Consider the following 15198-nt stretch of genomic DNA (forward strand, 5'->3'; position numbering starts at 1 on the left):
GGCTTCTGGGTGACATCCTGATTTTAGTTTCTTTTATTTGCGCTCTTCTTCCTTCTGGATCAAAAGAAAAGGTGAAATAAGACATCAGCGCGGAAAAATAACGGAACTGATCCACCTTTTTTAAAATTAGACAGAAGTGGGCTCATCCTCTCTGAGCTCTCCTCATCCTCACCCTTCCTCACCCTCTGCCTCTCAGATAATCCTCATCGTCCTGCCACTGAAATGTGAGTTTGCTGATGTTTTATTCTTTTATGTTTAAATTTAAACCTGTAATATTTATGTCTATCCAACTTCTATTAAAAGAAAGAATTGATTTAGTTTATATTGCTTTAGTAAATCCAGCCAATGTATAAACTGGGGGTTAAAAATCTAAATTTTCTCTTAATTAACTTAGTTTTGGTGATTTCCTTTTTTTCTAAACTAATTTCCAGGCATCTGGAAATTTCTGGGCTGCAGCACTTTGTCCCTGCAGGAGTCGGACTGTGACTCACCGGCTGACTCACCTAAAAAAACTATTCATCAGCTGTGATCAGGAAAAGCTCCAGAATGCTGCAAAACTCTGCTGCCTTTAAATAAAACAATTAAGGGCTTAGATACAACTTCAAAAGAAGCAAAACATCAGATCTAGAAATAATAACTTTTCTGTAAAATAATAAAAGAATAAAACAAAAAAATCTATTGTTAAGCTGAATGTCAGACTCCTTTGGGGGAGGGGATGACAGTTTTAATTCCTGCATGTAGATCTCCATCAGAGAGGCTGCTGCTGCTGCTGCATTAATCTTTCTCCATTTTGCCTTTGAAAAACAAGCCTGACTGTTAGTGCATGGCAGCAACTGCTGCTCAGTGGCATTCTGCTCTGTTCTTTCTCTCCGAAAGTTTAAAAACCTTCCCACTAACATAATTTATCCTGAATATGAATCTACTTTGCTTCTATTGATTATGTCAACAAAAAACCCAAATGAATCAACCACGTTTTTATAGAACTCGATTTTTGATGAATAATTTTTGCTTCTGATAAATTGTTGATTTATTACTATATTAATTCTAAATCATTTTTAAGAAAGTCCTTAATTTAACACTTTACTTACAAAGAATCAGATTTATTTAATTAATCATACATATTTTTCTTGTTTTAAACAATCCATCAAAATAAAAACATGTTAATAATACTTTTTTGGACTTTTGGGAAAAAAAATGTCCTCATAGTAATCAATCAATTCATAGATCTAATGTCTATGAATAACATGTTGCAGGTGAGGAATTTATGCATAAAAGAAGCTGATTCCTTTTTTCCCCAAATCTATGATTTATTTGATCAAACTATAGGAAACAAAAAGGGATTTTCTCCAATCAGATAAGTTGATGAATGATAAATTGTTTGTATGGTAATCGAATAAACATGGCTCATAATGAACTAGCTAAAACTACCAATGATTGAAAATGAATTGACTAGAGGCTCCTACATTTGAATCCTTTAATATCAGTTTGGCTGTTTCTCTCTGTGATGCATCAGATATTTCCAGATGCTATCAATGCTCCAAAAAGCATGCCAGTTAGTTTAATTGGTCCCTTTGAAATGTTTTATTATGAGTGTGCCCAATTGTTTTTTCATATGTGTCTGTTTGGGATCATGTGATGATTTTGTAACTCGGCGTGCCCCAGTCCAGGGCGTGCCCCAGTCTAGGGCGTGCCCCAGTCCAGGGCGTGCCCCGGTCCAGGGCGTGCCCCAGTGTAATGTATGCACCACTTGTTACCCACTACCTGCTGGAGAGGCATCGGCCCCCTTTGTGCATACACCCGACTCCCAGTCCCACCATCACTACCCACACTAGTGGGTCACAAATGGATGAAAATTAATTAAATTGAGGTCCTTAGTTTAGAGACCAGAAGAATTGAAAATATTTTTTGTTATGTGCAGATGGACGTGTCCAATTAGGCTCGAGTGGAGGGAGAGTGTGAAGTCTTGTTTTCCATTTTCAAAGTGACTGTATCTTACTGCATTTTTTTAATATAATATTGGACGTTAAAATAATCAGCATATCATTTTAATAAACAATCAATTTACATGGTTTGCAGAGCTATAGTGTCATGATGGGTCTCTAGAGTTTAAACCCACATGCAGAACACCACAGGAAACGGAGTAAAAGTTTAACAGTTTATTAAATGAGAAGCACACAAGAATAATTATGAGCAGGTTCTGGTACTGGTCCGGGACTGGAATCACTGAGTATCTGCAGAAATGGATAGTTTGGTTAGCCAGGCTACGGTGATGACTTGTCAGGTGTTTGATTCTGATTAGTACCTTGATGAGGTTCAGACTGATCGATGGAGAGAGGGAACCGGTTGGGTCCAGAGACTGTGGATACAGCAGAGAGCTCAGCAGCAGCAGCGTCTAGCTTCAGGCTAATGAGGTTCAGACCTTGAGTTGATTTCCTAGCTCTCCCATGAGAGCTGGTTGGAGAATCCAGACTGATTGTCTTCAGGTTTGGCTTCCTAGGGCAGGCAGGCAGGTTTCCAAGCAAAGCTCCTCCAGAGCTACAGACTTCAGTCGGGCTTTCCTGTGAGCAGAGAAGACAGAGGCTGGTTAGAATCAGGTTACTCTCCAGAGCAGACAGAGATTCTATGTGCAGGCTGAGGATCATGTTCTGCTAACCAAAACTGGTCAACACTCCGGCAAAGAAGACAGGTCTGGCTGCTGCTTATGTAGGAGGTCCCCTGATGGGCTGATGATTCTCAGGTGTGCTGGAGGCTCCAGCCCAGGAGACCCACAGCGCTCTCTGCTGGAGACAGGTGGCAGATCTCCAGATCCCAACAGTAACCCAAATTCCAACAGAAAAACATACAACAGGAGGGGATCCTCGGCGCCCTCTGGAGGGCAAGCCTCTGGATCCCAACATATAGAATAAACAAGATTATGGTTGGATGATTAATAAAAGAGACTCCAAAACATTTCGCCCAGTTCAGTGAATCTTGTTTTCAAAAACCAATTGAAGTAGATTTGTTTCTTGTTATAAATTATTTTAATATGCAATTAATATCACTTTCAGTTGAGGAAAAACAGGGTTGGGGTTCTATAATGTTTCCTCACACCGTTATACCTTTTATTTGACTCATTTAATCAACACCAAACTAAGATTATGATTTATCTGCTTGATGAAACAGTCAAACTTATGACATTATTACTACATAGTTACATTGTTAACTCATTGAACGCTATCCACTCCACTTCATACATGCTTTATTAGTTGAGCTGTGTTTGAATATAACTGCTGACTGCCGTTATGATGTACAGACATACGTCTGTTCAAAGGGCACTTGTTTGTTCGAAGAGATCATCGAAAAAAAAACTTTTCAGGATCCATATTCCTTAAATGGCTTATTTAAGAAAACGCTTCTCTGATCACTTTTTCACGGCAGGTCAACTCCAGATGCAGCAGGTACTCCGGGAGCCCCTGGGGGCCCAGAAGGAGAGGGAGGCCCTCCAGCTCCTGCCCCCAACCTAACGAGCAACAGGCGACTTCAGCAGACTCAGGCGCAGGTGGATGAGGTGAGGAAACGAGTGTGAGCCAAAACACTTTTGATGAATATGTCAGTGTTCTCTTTTTGCTTATAACAACAACCCAGATAGTCTATTTTAAAAACACTGATTAAATCCATATTAATGGCAAAACTGGAATTCAGAGGATTAAAAAAAATCGAAGTGCGTGTTGTATTTACTTGTTTTTTTCTGTGGAAATATGCTCGGTTTTAACTAATTGGTGTTTTCATCCCTCAGGTGGTGGATATAATGCGTGTGAATGTGGACAAAGTCTTAGAGAGGGACCAGAAGCTGTCAGAACTAGACGATCGGGCCGACGCCCTGCAGGCTGGAGCCTCTCAGTTTGAGAGCAGCGCCGCCAAACTCAAGAACAAGTACTGGTGGAAAAACTGCAAGGTGAGAAGAATTCAAAGAGCTCCTCTAATCCATAGCAGCGTCCCGAACCAGAGTTATTAGGATTCGGGGTTCATTTAGGTCCCACAGAACAAGAAATATCAAATTAGAATTAATTATCTAAAACTCTAAGTAAATCTTGAGGTTTCCTTCTTTTATAAGGGAGTTTTTCCTCTCCACTGTCGCTACAAGCATGCTTGGTGTGAGGGATTGTCTCTGTAAAGTGCCTTGAGATGACACGTTGTGAATTGGCGCTATACAAATAAACTGAATTGAATGGAATTGAAGTATACGTACACTATATTGCCAAAAGTATTTGCTCACCCATCCAAATTATTGGAATCAGGTGTTCCAATCACTTCCATGGCCACAGGTGTATAAATTCAAGCACCTAGGCATGCAGACTGTTTTTACAAACATTTGTGAAAGAATGGGTCGCTCTCAGGAGCTCAGTGAATTCCAGCGTGGAACTGTGATAGGATGCCACCTGTGCAACAAATCCAGTCGTGAAATTTCCTCGCTCCTAAATATTCCACAGTCAACTGTCAGCTGTATTATAAGAAAATGGAAGTGTTTGGGAACGACAGCAACTCAGCCACGAAGTGGTAGGCCACGTAAACTGACGGTGCGGGGTCAGCGGATGCTGACGCGCATAGTGCGAAGAGGTCGCCAACTTTCTGCAGAGTCAATCACTACAGACCTCCAAACTTCATGTGGCCTTCAGATTAGCTCAAGAACAGTGCGCAGAGAGCTTCATGGAATGGGTTTCCATGGTCGAGCAGCTGCATCCAAGCCATACATCACCAAGTGCAATGCAAAGCGTCGGATGCGGTGGTGTAAAGCACGCCGCCACTGGACTCTAGAGCAGTGGAGACGCGTTCTCTGGAGTGACGAATCGCGCTTCTCCATCTGGCAATCTGATGGACGGGTCTGGGTTTGGCGGTTGCCAGGAGAACGGTACTTGTCTGACTGCATTGTGCCAAGTGTAAAGTTTGGTGGAGGGGGGATTATGGTGTGAGGTTGTTTTTCAGGAGCTGGGCTTGGCCCCTTAGTTCCAGTGAAAGGAACTCTGAATGCTTCAGCATACCAAGACATTTTGGACAATTCCATGCTCCCAACTTTGTGGGAACAGTTTGGAGCTGGCCCCTTCCTCTTCCAACATGACTGTGCACCAGTGCACAAAGCAAGGTCCATAAAGACATGGATGACAGAGTCTGGTGTGGATGAACTTGACTGGCCTGCACAGAGTCCTGACCTCAACCCGATAGAACACCTTTGGGATGAATTAGAGCGGAGACTGAGAGCCAGGCCTTCTCGTCCAACATCAGTGTGCGACCTCACAAATGCGCTTCTGGAAGAATGGTCAAAAATTCCCATAAACACACTCCTAAACCTTGTGGACAGCCTTCCCAGAAGAGTTGAAGCTGTTCTAGCTGCAAAGGGTGGACCGACGTCATATTGAACCCTATGGATTAGGAACGGGATGTCACTTAAGCTCATATGTGAGTCAAGGCAGGTGAGCAAATACTTTTGGCAATATAGTGTATGTAGAAAAAGTCTACGATTTTAAACAACTGTAACGAGGACTGATTGACCATCTTTGGTTAAAGGTGTCATAATCTGGTATTTTACCATCTTTCCAGAATTGCCTTTAAAGTAATGTTTAATCAATTTTCCAAGAACAAAATTTAAATAGAAGTCAATTGGACCCCTTTCATACCATTTTTCTCTCCTGAGGGTACGCAAAAGAATTTGTTTGCAGGTTCATGTAGATGTAGCATTAGCAACATTAGCAGTTACCAGGGGTGTAAATAATAATCTTTTTGTATCGATGCATCGACCCAACAGCCGATGATCCGATGCATCGACACGTCTGCAAGAGTATTGATTCATGTTTTTTTTTTCCTCTGCTCTATTTTTATCTATTTGCTCCTTGACGTAATTCTGACTCCCGTGCTGCGGTGGCACTAAACCTATTTTGCCCTCCTACCTCGCTTCCTTTAGCCACTACCCTCTTTCCACTTGCAGTATTTTTTGATGCAAGACCTTTTAGAATCTATAACACAGAGGCATTATCATTATTCAGTGAAGTGGGTGGAGTAAAACTTTGCTACTTATGTTTTTTGTTGCTGTTTCTCAAATTAAATCCATAACGATATTACAGCTTTCATTGATTTATTTTTCAAATTTTAAACATTCGAAATTTTCCAGAACAGCCTGTAAGGTAAAAAAAAAAGAAATCAACCATATTGTGGTGTATTCTTGAGTATCGTAAATAATCGAATCGTTGGGTCAGGATATTGATACTGAATCAAATCGCCATGATGGGTCTGATATATATCCCCCTAGCAGTTACCCACCCTCCATCCATCCATTTTCTGACACGCTTGTCCCAGTTGGGGTTGCGAGGTGCTGGTGCCTATCTCCAGCTGTCTACAGGCAAGACGCAGGGTACACCCTGGACAGGTCGCCTGTCCATCACAGGGAAACACAGAGACAAACACAACAAACAACCATTCACGCACACACTCACAACTAAGGAGAATCTAGTGAAGCAAATTAACCCTGGAATCGAACCCAGAACCTTCTTGCTGCAAGGCAGCAGTGCCAACCACTGCGACACTGAGCAACCCCCAGTTACCCACCTTTCCTTTACCATTGTTTTCTAGTCTCGTACACAATTAGTAAAAAGTTAGCAGCAACAGTTACCCATTGTTAAAGCAGAGTCCCTGATTGGTTGAATGGCCACTTTTGGTGGAATAGAAGCGGGAGTGGTGATAGCAAGTTCGGCTAATGGTAGCGGCAGGGCTCTCAACTGTCATGCATGGACAGCGTTACACCTGCATTTCATCTCTCACTTGTAATTTCTCACTTCTAAACAACACATACACATACTGATACTAAAACATGGACACCTCACATACAAGAACAACAGGCTCTAAAGTCAATTCACAAAGTCAAATATCTATACTTTTGATGATGCAGTCATTTAATGCATGTTAACATGAAAATACACGTCTTTGATAGAAACTACTTTTTCTTCCACCTGGTAAGAGTGTAATACGTCAATATGTAATCCCAAGCAGAGCACAATGTGCTGCTTAAACAAGCGGATCATAAAAAAAGCTCTATGAGGAGTTATTTTAGCGCCGCAAAAAGGCAAAACCTGTGATGTTGATGGAAAACCAGTGAGAAGTTGTTGCAACAGAACTGATGATGAAGACTGGGGAGGAAGAGCACAGGTGATGCTAAACAGAAGGCAGGTACAGTGCTGTTACAGAGCAAGAAATAAATAGCAAAAAGTAGGCTATTGCTGCAGAATGAGCTACTTATATTTAGAAAAGCGGTAATTAAAATAAGTTACCAAATACTTCTTACAAATAACTGCATTTTTTAGCTTATTACAAATACAGAAATTACCAATTAAAGTAAGATTTCCTATTGATTGAATAAATTAAAGGTGATTAGATTGATCATACAGACCAACAACTTTAGTGAACTTTAAACAAAATACAAAATAACAGTTTATGAAATTTATATTTAGATATTTACAATAAGTCCAATTAGCTAAAATTGTTTGATGAATATTTGAAATGTTGGTGCTGACAATACTGGGTAATAATTATTCAGTTTATTTATTTACCTAAATATTTCAAAGGGGTTTTTAATTAGAACCATTCAATATTATACATTAGTGATTTTAAAAGATGTACTCACTCTCTCTGTTTAAGATGTGTTTTATTGGCTGCAGAGAACTATAGTTTTATTCTGTTGTAGGTAATTTATTGGATAAATAGATATTATCATTTGGACACTTGACCACTATTTTATTTTACAGTTAAACCTTTCTCCATCAGTCAGTTTTAGTTCATGTAGAATGAAACGCGATCCTTCTGCTATCGAAAAATTATATTTCAGGGTAGGGTGGAGAGTGTTTGAGTGACAGTGAAGTCAGAAAAAGAGGAAGGAAAATCTCAATCTGGATTACAGTGACGTCCACAGGGATTAGCGAGCCAGCTGTGATCTGTGATGTAACTCCTCCCCTCCAACGTTTAGATGGAGTTTTTGCTCATGAGAACTGATGTTATCTTTGTCACAATAAATGTAGAATAGAAGATTATGACAGTATGAGGTTTTTTTTTATAGAGCTGCAGTAAACAGTGGATTTCACCATTTTAGCATCAGGAACATTGGTTATTGCAAAGCTGTTTTATTTACAGGCCCTTGCACCAACCCTGCCGCATTATTAACACATAGACACCTGTCTCTATCTGTCCCAATGTTTTTATTATTCTCTCTCACCCCCTCCCCTCTCAGGGTGTATGGGATTTCCTGACAATCTGTCCCTCTTTTTGTTATGAAGATTGAGCAAGAGTGATCATTTATATTTAGAAAACCTCTAAAGCAGTCAGGAAATGTGTGTTTGGTCACTTCTATACATCTTAGCAGAAAATCACAGACCTATGATGGATGGATGGATGGATGGATGGATGGATGGATGGATGGATGGATGGATGGATGGATGGATGGATGGATGGATGGATGGATGGATGGATGGATGGATGGATGGATGGATGTACTTGGCAGAGAGCAGTTAACAGGTTGTTCATAGGAAAAAAAAAATACATTATTCTTACAAATTTTATGAGAAATAAACAGCCTTTCCAACAGTTAGATTCATTGGCTGTTGTTGCCACAGAGTAGAGTGGATCAAACACTTGTTATCTCAAGACACTTTACAGAGACAATGCAGTCCAATGGGTTAAAAGTTTCTATTGAGAAAAACCAGTTTAATGTATCAAGTAATTTACCTGCAAGCCATGGTCCAATTTTCACAATTTTCATAATTTTCATTTGCATTTTGTTGTTGACTCTTAAGCAATTCCTCTCACTGAGCATGAATGCAGTGACAGTGGAGAGGAAAAACTCCCTTCTAACAGGAAGAAAAGGAAATTGATGAAATGATGTCAAAGGATGAAAGAGAGCACATACACAACAGACTACAATGTAAAATATTTCAAACTCCAACATCTATAAACAGAGATGTTGATTGCAGCAGTACACCTGATATTTCATTCCAGGATGGAGTCACAGCTAAACAGGAACAAGTGAAACAACTATGACAGGAAAAAACAGTGAGAATATAAAGTTATTTGTGGAACTTTACAAATACTGCAGAATGAGAGGATAGATAGAGAATGACACAGAATGATGAAAAGTTGTCCCGATGTACTCCAGCAGCTTAAACTTATAGCAGCATAAATATAGAAAATAGCCCAGGATAACCTAAGTATTTTTGGAGGAGGTATGAGAAAGGTAGAGCCGCTTCCTTTCTTCTTGTGGTAATTTAGTTCAGTGTATTCTCATTATTAGTTCGTATGGAATCGTATGAAAAGTTATGCACCGTAATTTTGTACGTTTTAGACGTTTTTTTCGTCGCATTTCGTCGTATTTTTTACATCTTGCCTCGAGACAAGATATCCTTAGGCATGCGCATCTTACGCACCATTAAATAACATAGAATTTAACATACAATTAACCCTTACCCTGACCCTAACCCTAAGATACAAAACAGCAAGCAACGTAGTTAGAGACATGAAGAAGTAATTATTGCACTGTTTTTCCCAGTTTTATGTCCGTCCGCGGATCTGCTTTTTTCGTCTGTCTGGCTGCGCATACGCACTGATCTGTATTTTCGAGGAAAAACGTCCAAAACGTACGAAATACTGTGCATAACTTTTCGTACGATTCCATACGAACTGATAATGAGAATATGTTGTTTAGTTATACTTTTGGAATCTGATTATTTATCTCCTATTTGATGCTGCATTGCTCATTTCATCGTTTTATTGCCTTCCAGATGATGATCATGATGGCAGTAATAGGGGTTATATGTGTTGGAGTCGTCTTCTGTAAGTATAAAACTGTGACATTAAACTACTTAAAATCTATTAAATTGCCCGTAAACGTACTCTGTTCTGTTTGTATAAAAGATGTATGCAGTTGTCTGTCCTAAACAGGACAGATACAGTAAAATGTAAACAAAAAATTACAAAACAATTATACAGTTGACAAAATGAGATTTTTTTATGAAAGAATATAAACAGCAAAACTTACATTTGTGGGAAATAATTGGTTTTCTTTTTTAATAGCACAGCAAGATTAAAATGCCATTAGGTGAGACATAACCAACTGATATACTGTTATGTATGTATGGTCTTTTAAAGGATTTAAAGATAACCAGTTTTTAAAATTCAACATTTCGCAGTTTTAACTCTTAAGTATATTTGATTATGATTTTGTTTGAAATACCACATCAGAATGGTGCATAAGTATGATAAGGAATACAAATTATCATTAGCTACAGAGATTTTAACCAAATATTTTGTTTAGTTGTAATCCCCACTACTTTGACACATCTAAATTAAATCCACCAACCGGCTCTATGGTTGGTTTCCATGATTAGCAACTAAAATCAAACTGGCTGAAGTTTACTATCACAGTTCGTTAGAGACAAAGACCTGGCTATTCATCTAACCTCAGGAGTGGGACCATGTCAAGACTCCACGAGTCGATTTACAAGTCAAGACTATCAAGTCCTATGGTTTAAATTTAAAGTCATTAACAAATCATGATGAACATAATGTATAACAGTTTTGAATTTAACCCCTTTGACGCCTGAATTCACATTCATATATATAATATAATAGTTGTGTGTTTCCTTCCATGAAGTAGTTTCCAAAGTTAGAATGTTACTTTGACTGTTGCTCAAAAATAAATTGAATTTTAGGTGTGATGCATTTTTGACAACAGCTATAATAAATTATAACATTCATTGTCAAGGACCAGTCATACCAGAAACAGCTTGTCAAAGGTTCCTAGCTTCACACTGAATGTGTAATACTGGTGTAATACTTGGCTGTTTGTGCACTGCAAATGGTGTGTTGCATATTTGCAACAGTAGGCCCTAAAGGGTTTTAATAAGAGTTTTAAGTAATTTAAAGTAAATGTGATCAAGTTCAAGTCGAGTCACGGGTTTGTAGTTCTAAAGTCAAGGTTAAGTTGCATTGATTTTATGGTAAAACATGGAGAGTCACAGCTAATTAAGGGAAAGTCTACCTAACCTCAGAACACTGATCAGCAAAACCACAATTCTGAAAGAATTGCAGTGATACAAGAACCTTTTGACGCTGCAAATCAAATCAATCTAAATAGGACAGACTAAACACAGATGGAGGAAAGTACATAAAATACCTCTTAGAAAACACATCAGAGGCTGCAAGAGAGTTGACCCAAGTGTTTAGGCTCACCTAAGACCTTAAATTTGGGCACAAATGTTGTCCTGTTCACCAGAATATTTGGAGCTTTTATATCAAAAACTCAAAACACAAAGAAATTGAATCATGAATCTTTTCTTTTTATTTTACAAACACCATTTTGTGTTGTTTGTATCCTAAGATTTCAGGAGCATACTCTAAAGTTTGGTCACATTGACACATTTTTAAAGATTCAAAGAAAACAACATTTTTAGCAGGAACTATAAAAACAGTCCACTTGTCCTCATAGCATTTTTCATCATTATTACAGCACTATGCCAATTCTACTGCAATGTGAACTACTTTTCTTTAACTAGTAGTAATTTTATTCTTTCATTTCTGAGAAAATTACTTAACCTGATAAATGTTTTTCAGTGCAAGTTGAATAAAATCTCACCATTGCTTTTATTTTGTCTTCACTATATCCAGTATATTTCTTCTACTGAGCTGCTCTTCAGGACTGGAACTACAAGTCCCAGGACAAGTCTGCACCCACAAATGCCACCGCACCGAGTCGAGACTTTCCTCTGTGCTCCTTGTTCTCCTCTTCCTCAGAAACCTCCATGCATGGCCTTTAATGTGCGCCTCCTTTTCTCTCTGCAATGAACAGCTTTTTAGAAAAACTAGTTCATTTGGTTTTGATGGGCCTCCCTAAAATGAACCATTTGGGTGAGTTGGACAAAATCAGATCAGTTTGAATGTTTTATTGAGTACAGATAATTAAAGAAAACCTCAGATTTACTGGAAATCCACTTGTTAAACATGACCACAACTTCCTTATTCAACAGGAGACGGCATCTGTCTGAATACTGCAAATCAGTAAGGACTCTTAAGCCAAAAGTGCTTCTGCAGTCGCCATGATAAGTGCTGTCTGAATAGTGCAGTAGGGAAGCTTCCTATCATAGTTTTGGTCACATTATAACATCTAGAAGGCTAAAGGATGTCTAGATTCAGCACAGCAGCTGAGCTCCTTTCCTAACTTCTATAATGTTCGAACTATTGACCCCATGAAAGGCGAATGCGGAGGAGCATTTGCAGCTTTTGGATTAAGTCACAGTCACACAATATAACTTATCAATTACATCCTAACAATAATACATAAATGAAGCTGTGAAAACACTGTAGGTCAATCTTTATTTTCTTATGGAGTTGTGAAGCTGGTTTTAGTGGTTATGTTTAACCAAATCGTAGCCGACCCCTGAGAAACTGCTGACGTTCCGCTTATTGGTGATAATTCTTCCATTTTCTAAAAGCATGAATTTGACAGAATAAACAAGGAACCTTTGCGAATTAAAATTAAGTTTAAAAAAGGTGTGATGTGTTTCGCGTTGAGTCAAAAAGGATCTTAAATGAGAGAATTTGTGACCCCTTACCCCTGTAGGGCAAGGCAAGTTTAATTATATATCACATATCAGGGGCAAGACGATTCAAAGGGCTGTACATGGAAAAAGAAAAAAAGAAAAGAGCAATGCAGTGGCATAGAGGCAGCACAAATAAAAAGATTGATGAAAATATTTAAAAACGGATCAAATGATAAAGAAAAGGAAATAAAAGTTAGATTGGAAACTTAACTAATAATGTGTAGATTGTTCAGTCAAAGGCCAATCTAAAAGTATATGTTTGTAATCTGGATTTTGAGCCACTGATGGGTTCAGTGCTTTTACAGTTTTTTGGAGGAATTTACTTCAGATTTGTGAAGCATCAGAACTAAACGTAGCTTCTCGATTCTGGTTCTGGGTAAAATAGATAAGAAGACCTGAGAGGTCTGGGTGGTTGATCCACTGACAGCAGGTCTGTAATGCATTTTGGAGCTAAGCCATTGATTTATAGACTAACAGAAATATTTTAAAGTCTTATCTCCGAGACTGTAGAGCCTATGTGGTCAGTTGGAGGTTGGAGTTGTACTTTCATTTTGTCTTTTGGTGGAACACTAACAGTGAAACTCATTGATTGCTAACATTTATTGCTTTAAAACGTCCGTTCCAGAGTTGTCTTTCGCTCCTGACTCCGCCCTCTCCTCAGGTGTTACTGTCAGTGTTTCTCTGCTGCTGCTGATTTAAACCCAACCTGACTTCTGTTCCAACCTCTTTCTGTCTGTTTTGATCCATCCTGTGTTTAATTGATGTTTTGTCTGCCGGCTTGTGGTTTCTGTGCTTTGAATGTGCAACATGTTTATTTGTTCCCAGAACTTGTTTTTTTGAGGGATTGAATTTATGCATTAAAATGAATGAATTCATTGCATTATGGTTGACAGGAAAATCAAATAAACTCATATTTGCATTTAATTTTCTCCATTTGTTTGTTTTGAATCCGTTTTGAATTTTATCGTGCGAAGTTTAGGTCATTTCCTTTTTGCCCCCAAATAGTTTAAGTCAGATATTTATATTAAAAGATGCTAAAAAGACACTACATTATTTTTCTCACTTTCTGACACCCTTTAAACAGGTGCTTTATATTCAATACTTTATTTTTATTTTGACGATTTCAGATTTTTAAGGTTTCCCTCTGTGAAATTGTTTTCAGTTTGTTTCTATAAAGACTAAACCTTGCTGGATTTTTTTCACTTAAGCTTCATTTTCTATTTGATAAACTTAAGACTAATAATCAAGGTAATGTTTTTACAATTTCCTTTTACAATATGAGACTATATAGGCTGTTGATTTATACATGAGCTTCACGCACAACAATGGATGTATAAAAAGGAACTTGTTCGAAAGTGAGTGGGAATTAACAAACTTTTTAAATCAACAACAGGCACAAAAAAAATCACAAAAACCTATTTAATTAAACTAAAGTTTTATTTCACCAAACTACATCGAAGCTGATGTTTTTTTTTTTTTAAGCTGTTATACAGGTCCTTCTCAAAATATTAGCATATTGTGATAAAGTTCATTATTTTCCATAATTTAATGATAAAACTTGAACATTCATGTATTTTAGATTCATTGCACACTAAATGAAATATTTCAGGTCTTTTATTGTCTTAATAAGGATGATTTTGGCATACAGCTCATGAAAACCCAAAATTACTATCTCACAAAAAATTAGCATATTTCATCCGACTAATAAAAGAAAAGTGTTCTTAATACAATAAAAGTCAACCTTAAACCTTAAACCTCTTGCGTCTCTCAACTTTCTCTTCACAATATCCCACAGATTCTCTATGGGGTTCAGGTCAGGAGAGTTGGCAGGCCAATTGTGCCCAGTGATATCATGGTAAGTAAAGCATTTACCAGTGGTTTTGGCACTGTGAGCAGGTTCCAGGTCCTGCTGAAAAATGAAATCTTCATCTCCATAAAGCTTTTCAGCAAATGGGAGCATGCGGTGCTCCAAAATGTCCTGATAGCTCTCTGCATTGATCCTGTCCTTGATAAAACACAGTGGACCAACACCAGCAGCTGACATGGCACCCCAGACCATCACTGACTGTGGGTACTTGATACTGGACTTCTTGCATTTTGTCTTCCTCCAGACTCTGGCACCTTGATTTCCAAATGACATGCAAAACTGAGCAAAAGTCCAGTTGTGCTGCCACCCTCTGGTTTAATCAATGTTAAAGAATCCTTTTAAAAAATCCTTAATCTGGTTTATGATGTGAATCATCACCAAAATTAAATAGATTGTTCCTTGGTTTGACGCACACCTTTGGTAAACATTTAATTGAAATCCTTTCATAATTTCTTAAGTTATCATGTAAAAAGTCACGCATCTTCCTTGGTAGAGGTAAAAGGGCACATTTTCTAATTATGTCAAATTAATATAGAAAATATGTCTGCCAGCATTGTTTCACAGCTGACACCCAAACGATTCGGTCCATCAGTTTGGACAAGTCGCCTCACATAGGAAGAATAATTCACCTGTTCTGTGATGTTAGAGCAATAAACAGGCACAGAGCAACTGAATGAAAAGCATCTTTTCATCAAAGCTGATCCATTCACAGATGGTGTCCTT

At 38.3% G+C, this 15198-nt stretch overlaps 1 protein-coding gene across 1 annotated transcript; it reads left to right on the plus strand.

Annotated features, from left to right (window-relative positions):
• Window positions 1–13530, plus strand: vamp1 (vesicle-associated membrane protein 1). Its single transcript, XM_038302776.1, has 5 exons — window positions 1–224; window positions 3418–3547; window positions 3776–3934; window positions 9792–9843; window positions 11677–13530. Coding segments are annotated over exons 1-5 (360 nt in total). The 5' UTR covers window positions 1–222; the 3' UTR covers window positions 11694–13530.
• Window positions 13531–15198: the final 1668 nt, after the last annotated feature.

Source organism: Cyprinodon tularosa, unplaced genomic scaffold (genome assembly GCF_016077235.1).
Source record: "Cyprinodon tularosa strain WSP-4 unplaced genomic scaffold, ASM1607723v1 ctg5, whole genome shotgun sequence".
NCBI classification, from domain to species: domain Eukaryota; kingdom Metazoa; phylum Chordata; class Actinopteri; order Cyprinodontiformes; family Cyprinodontidae; genus Cyprinodon; species Cyprinodon tularosa.

Bases quoted from the DNA above. Each gene is read 5' to 3' on its own strand.
- vamp1 (XM_038302776.1), top strand. The intron at 3,548-3,775 runs GTGAGGAAACGA...TTCATCCCTCAG, and splicing joins CTCAGGCGCAGGTGGATGAG to GTGGTGGATATAATGCGTGT. The intron at 3,935-9,791 runs GTGAGAAGAATT...ATTGCCTTCCAG, and splicing joins ACTGGTGGAAAAACTGCAAG to ATGATGATCATGATGGCAGT.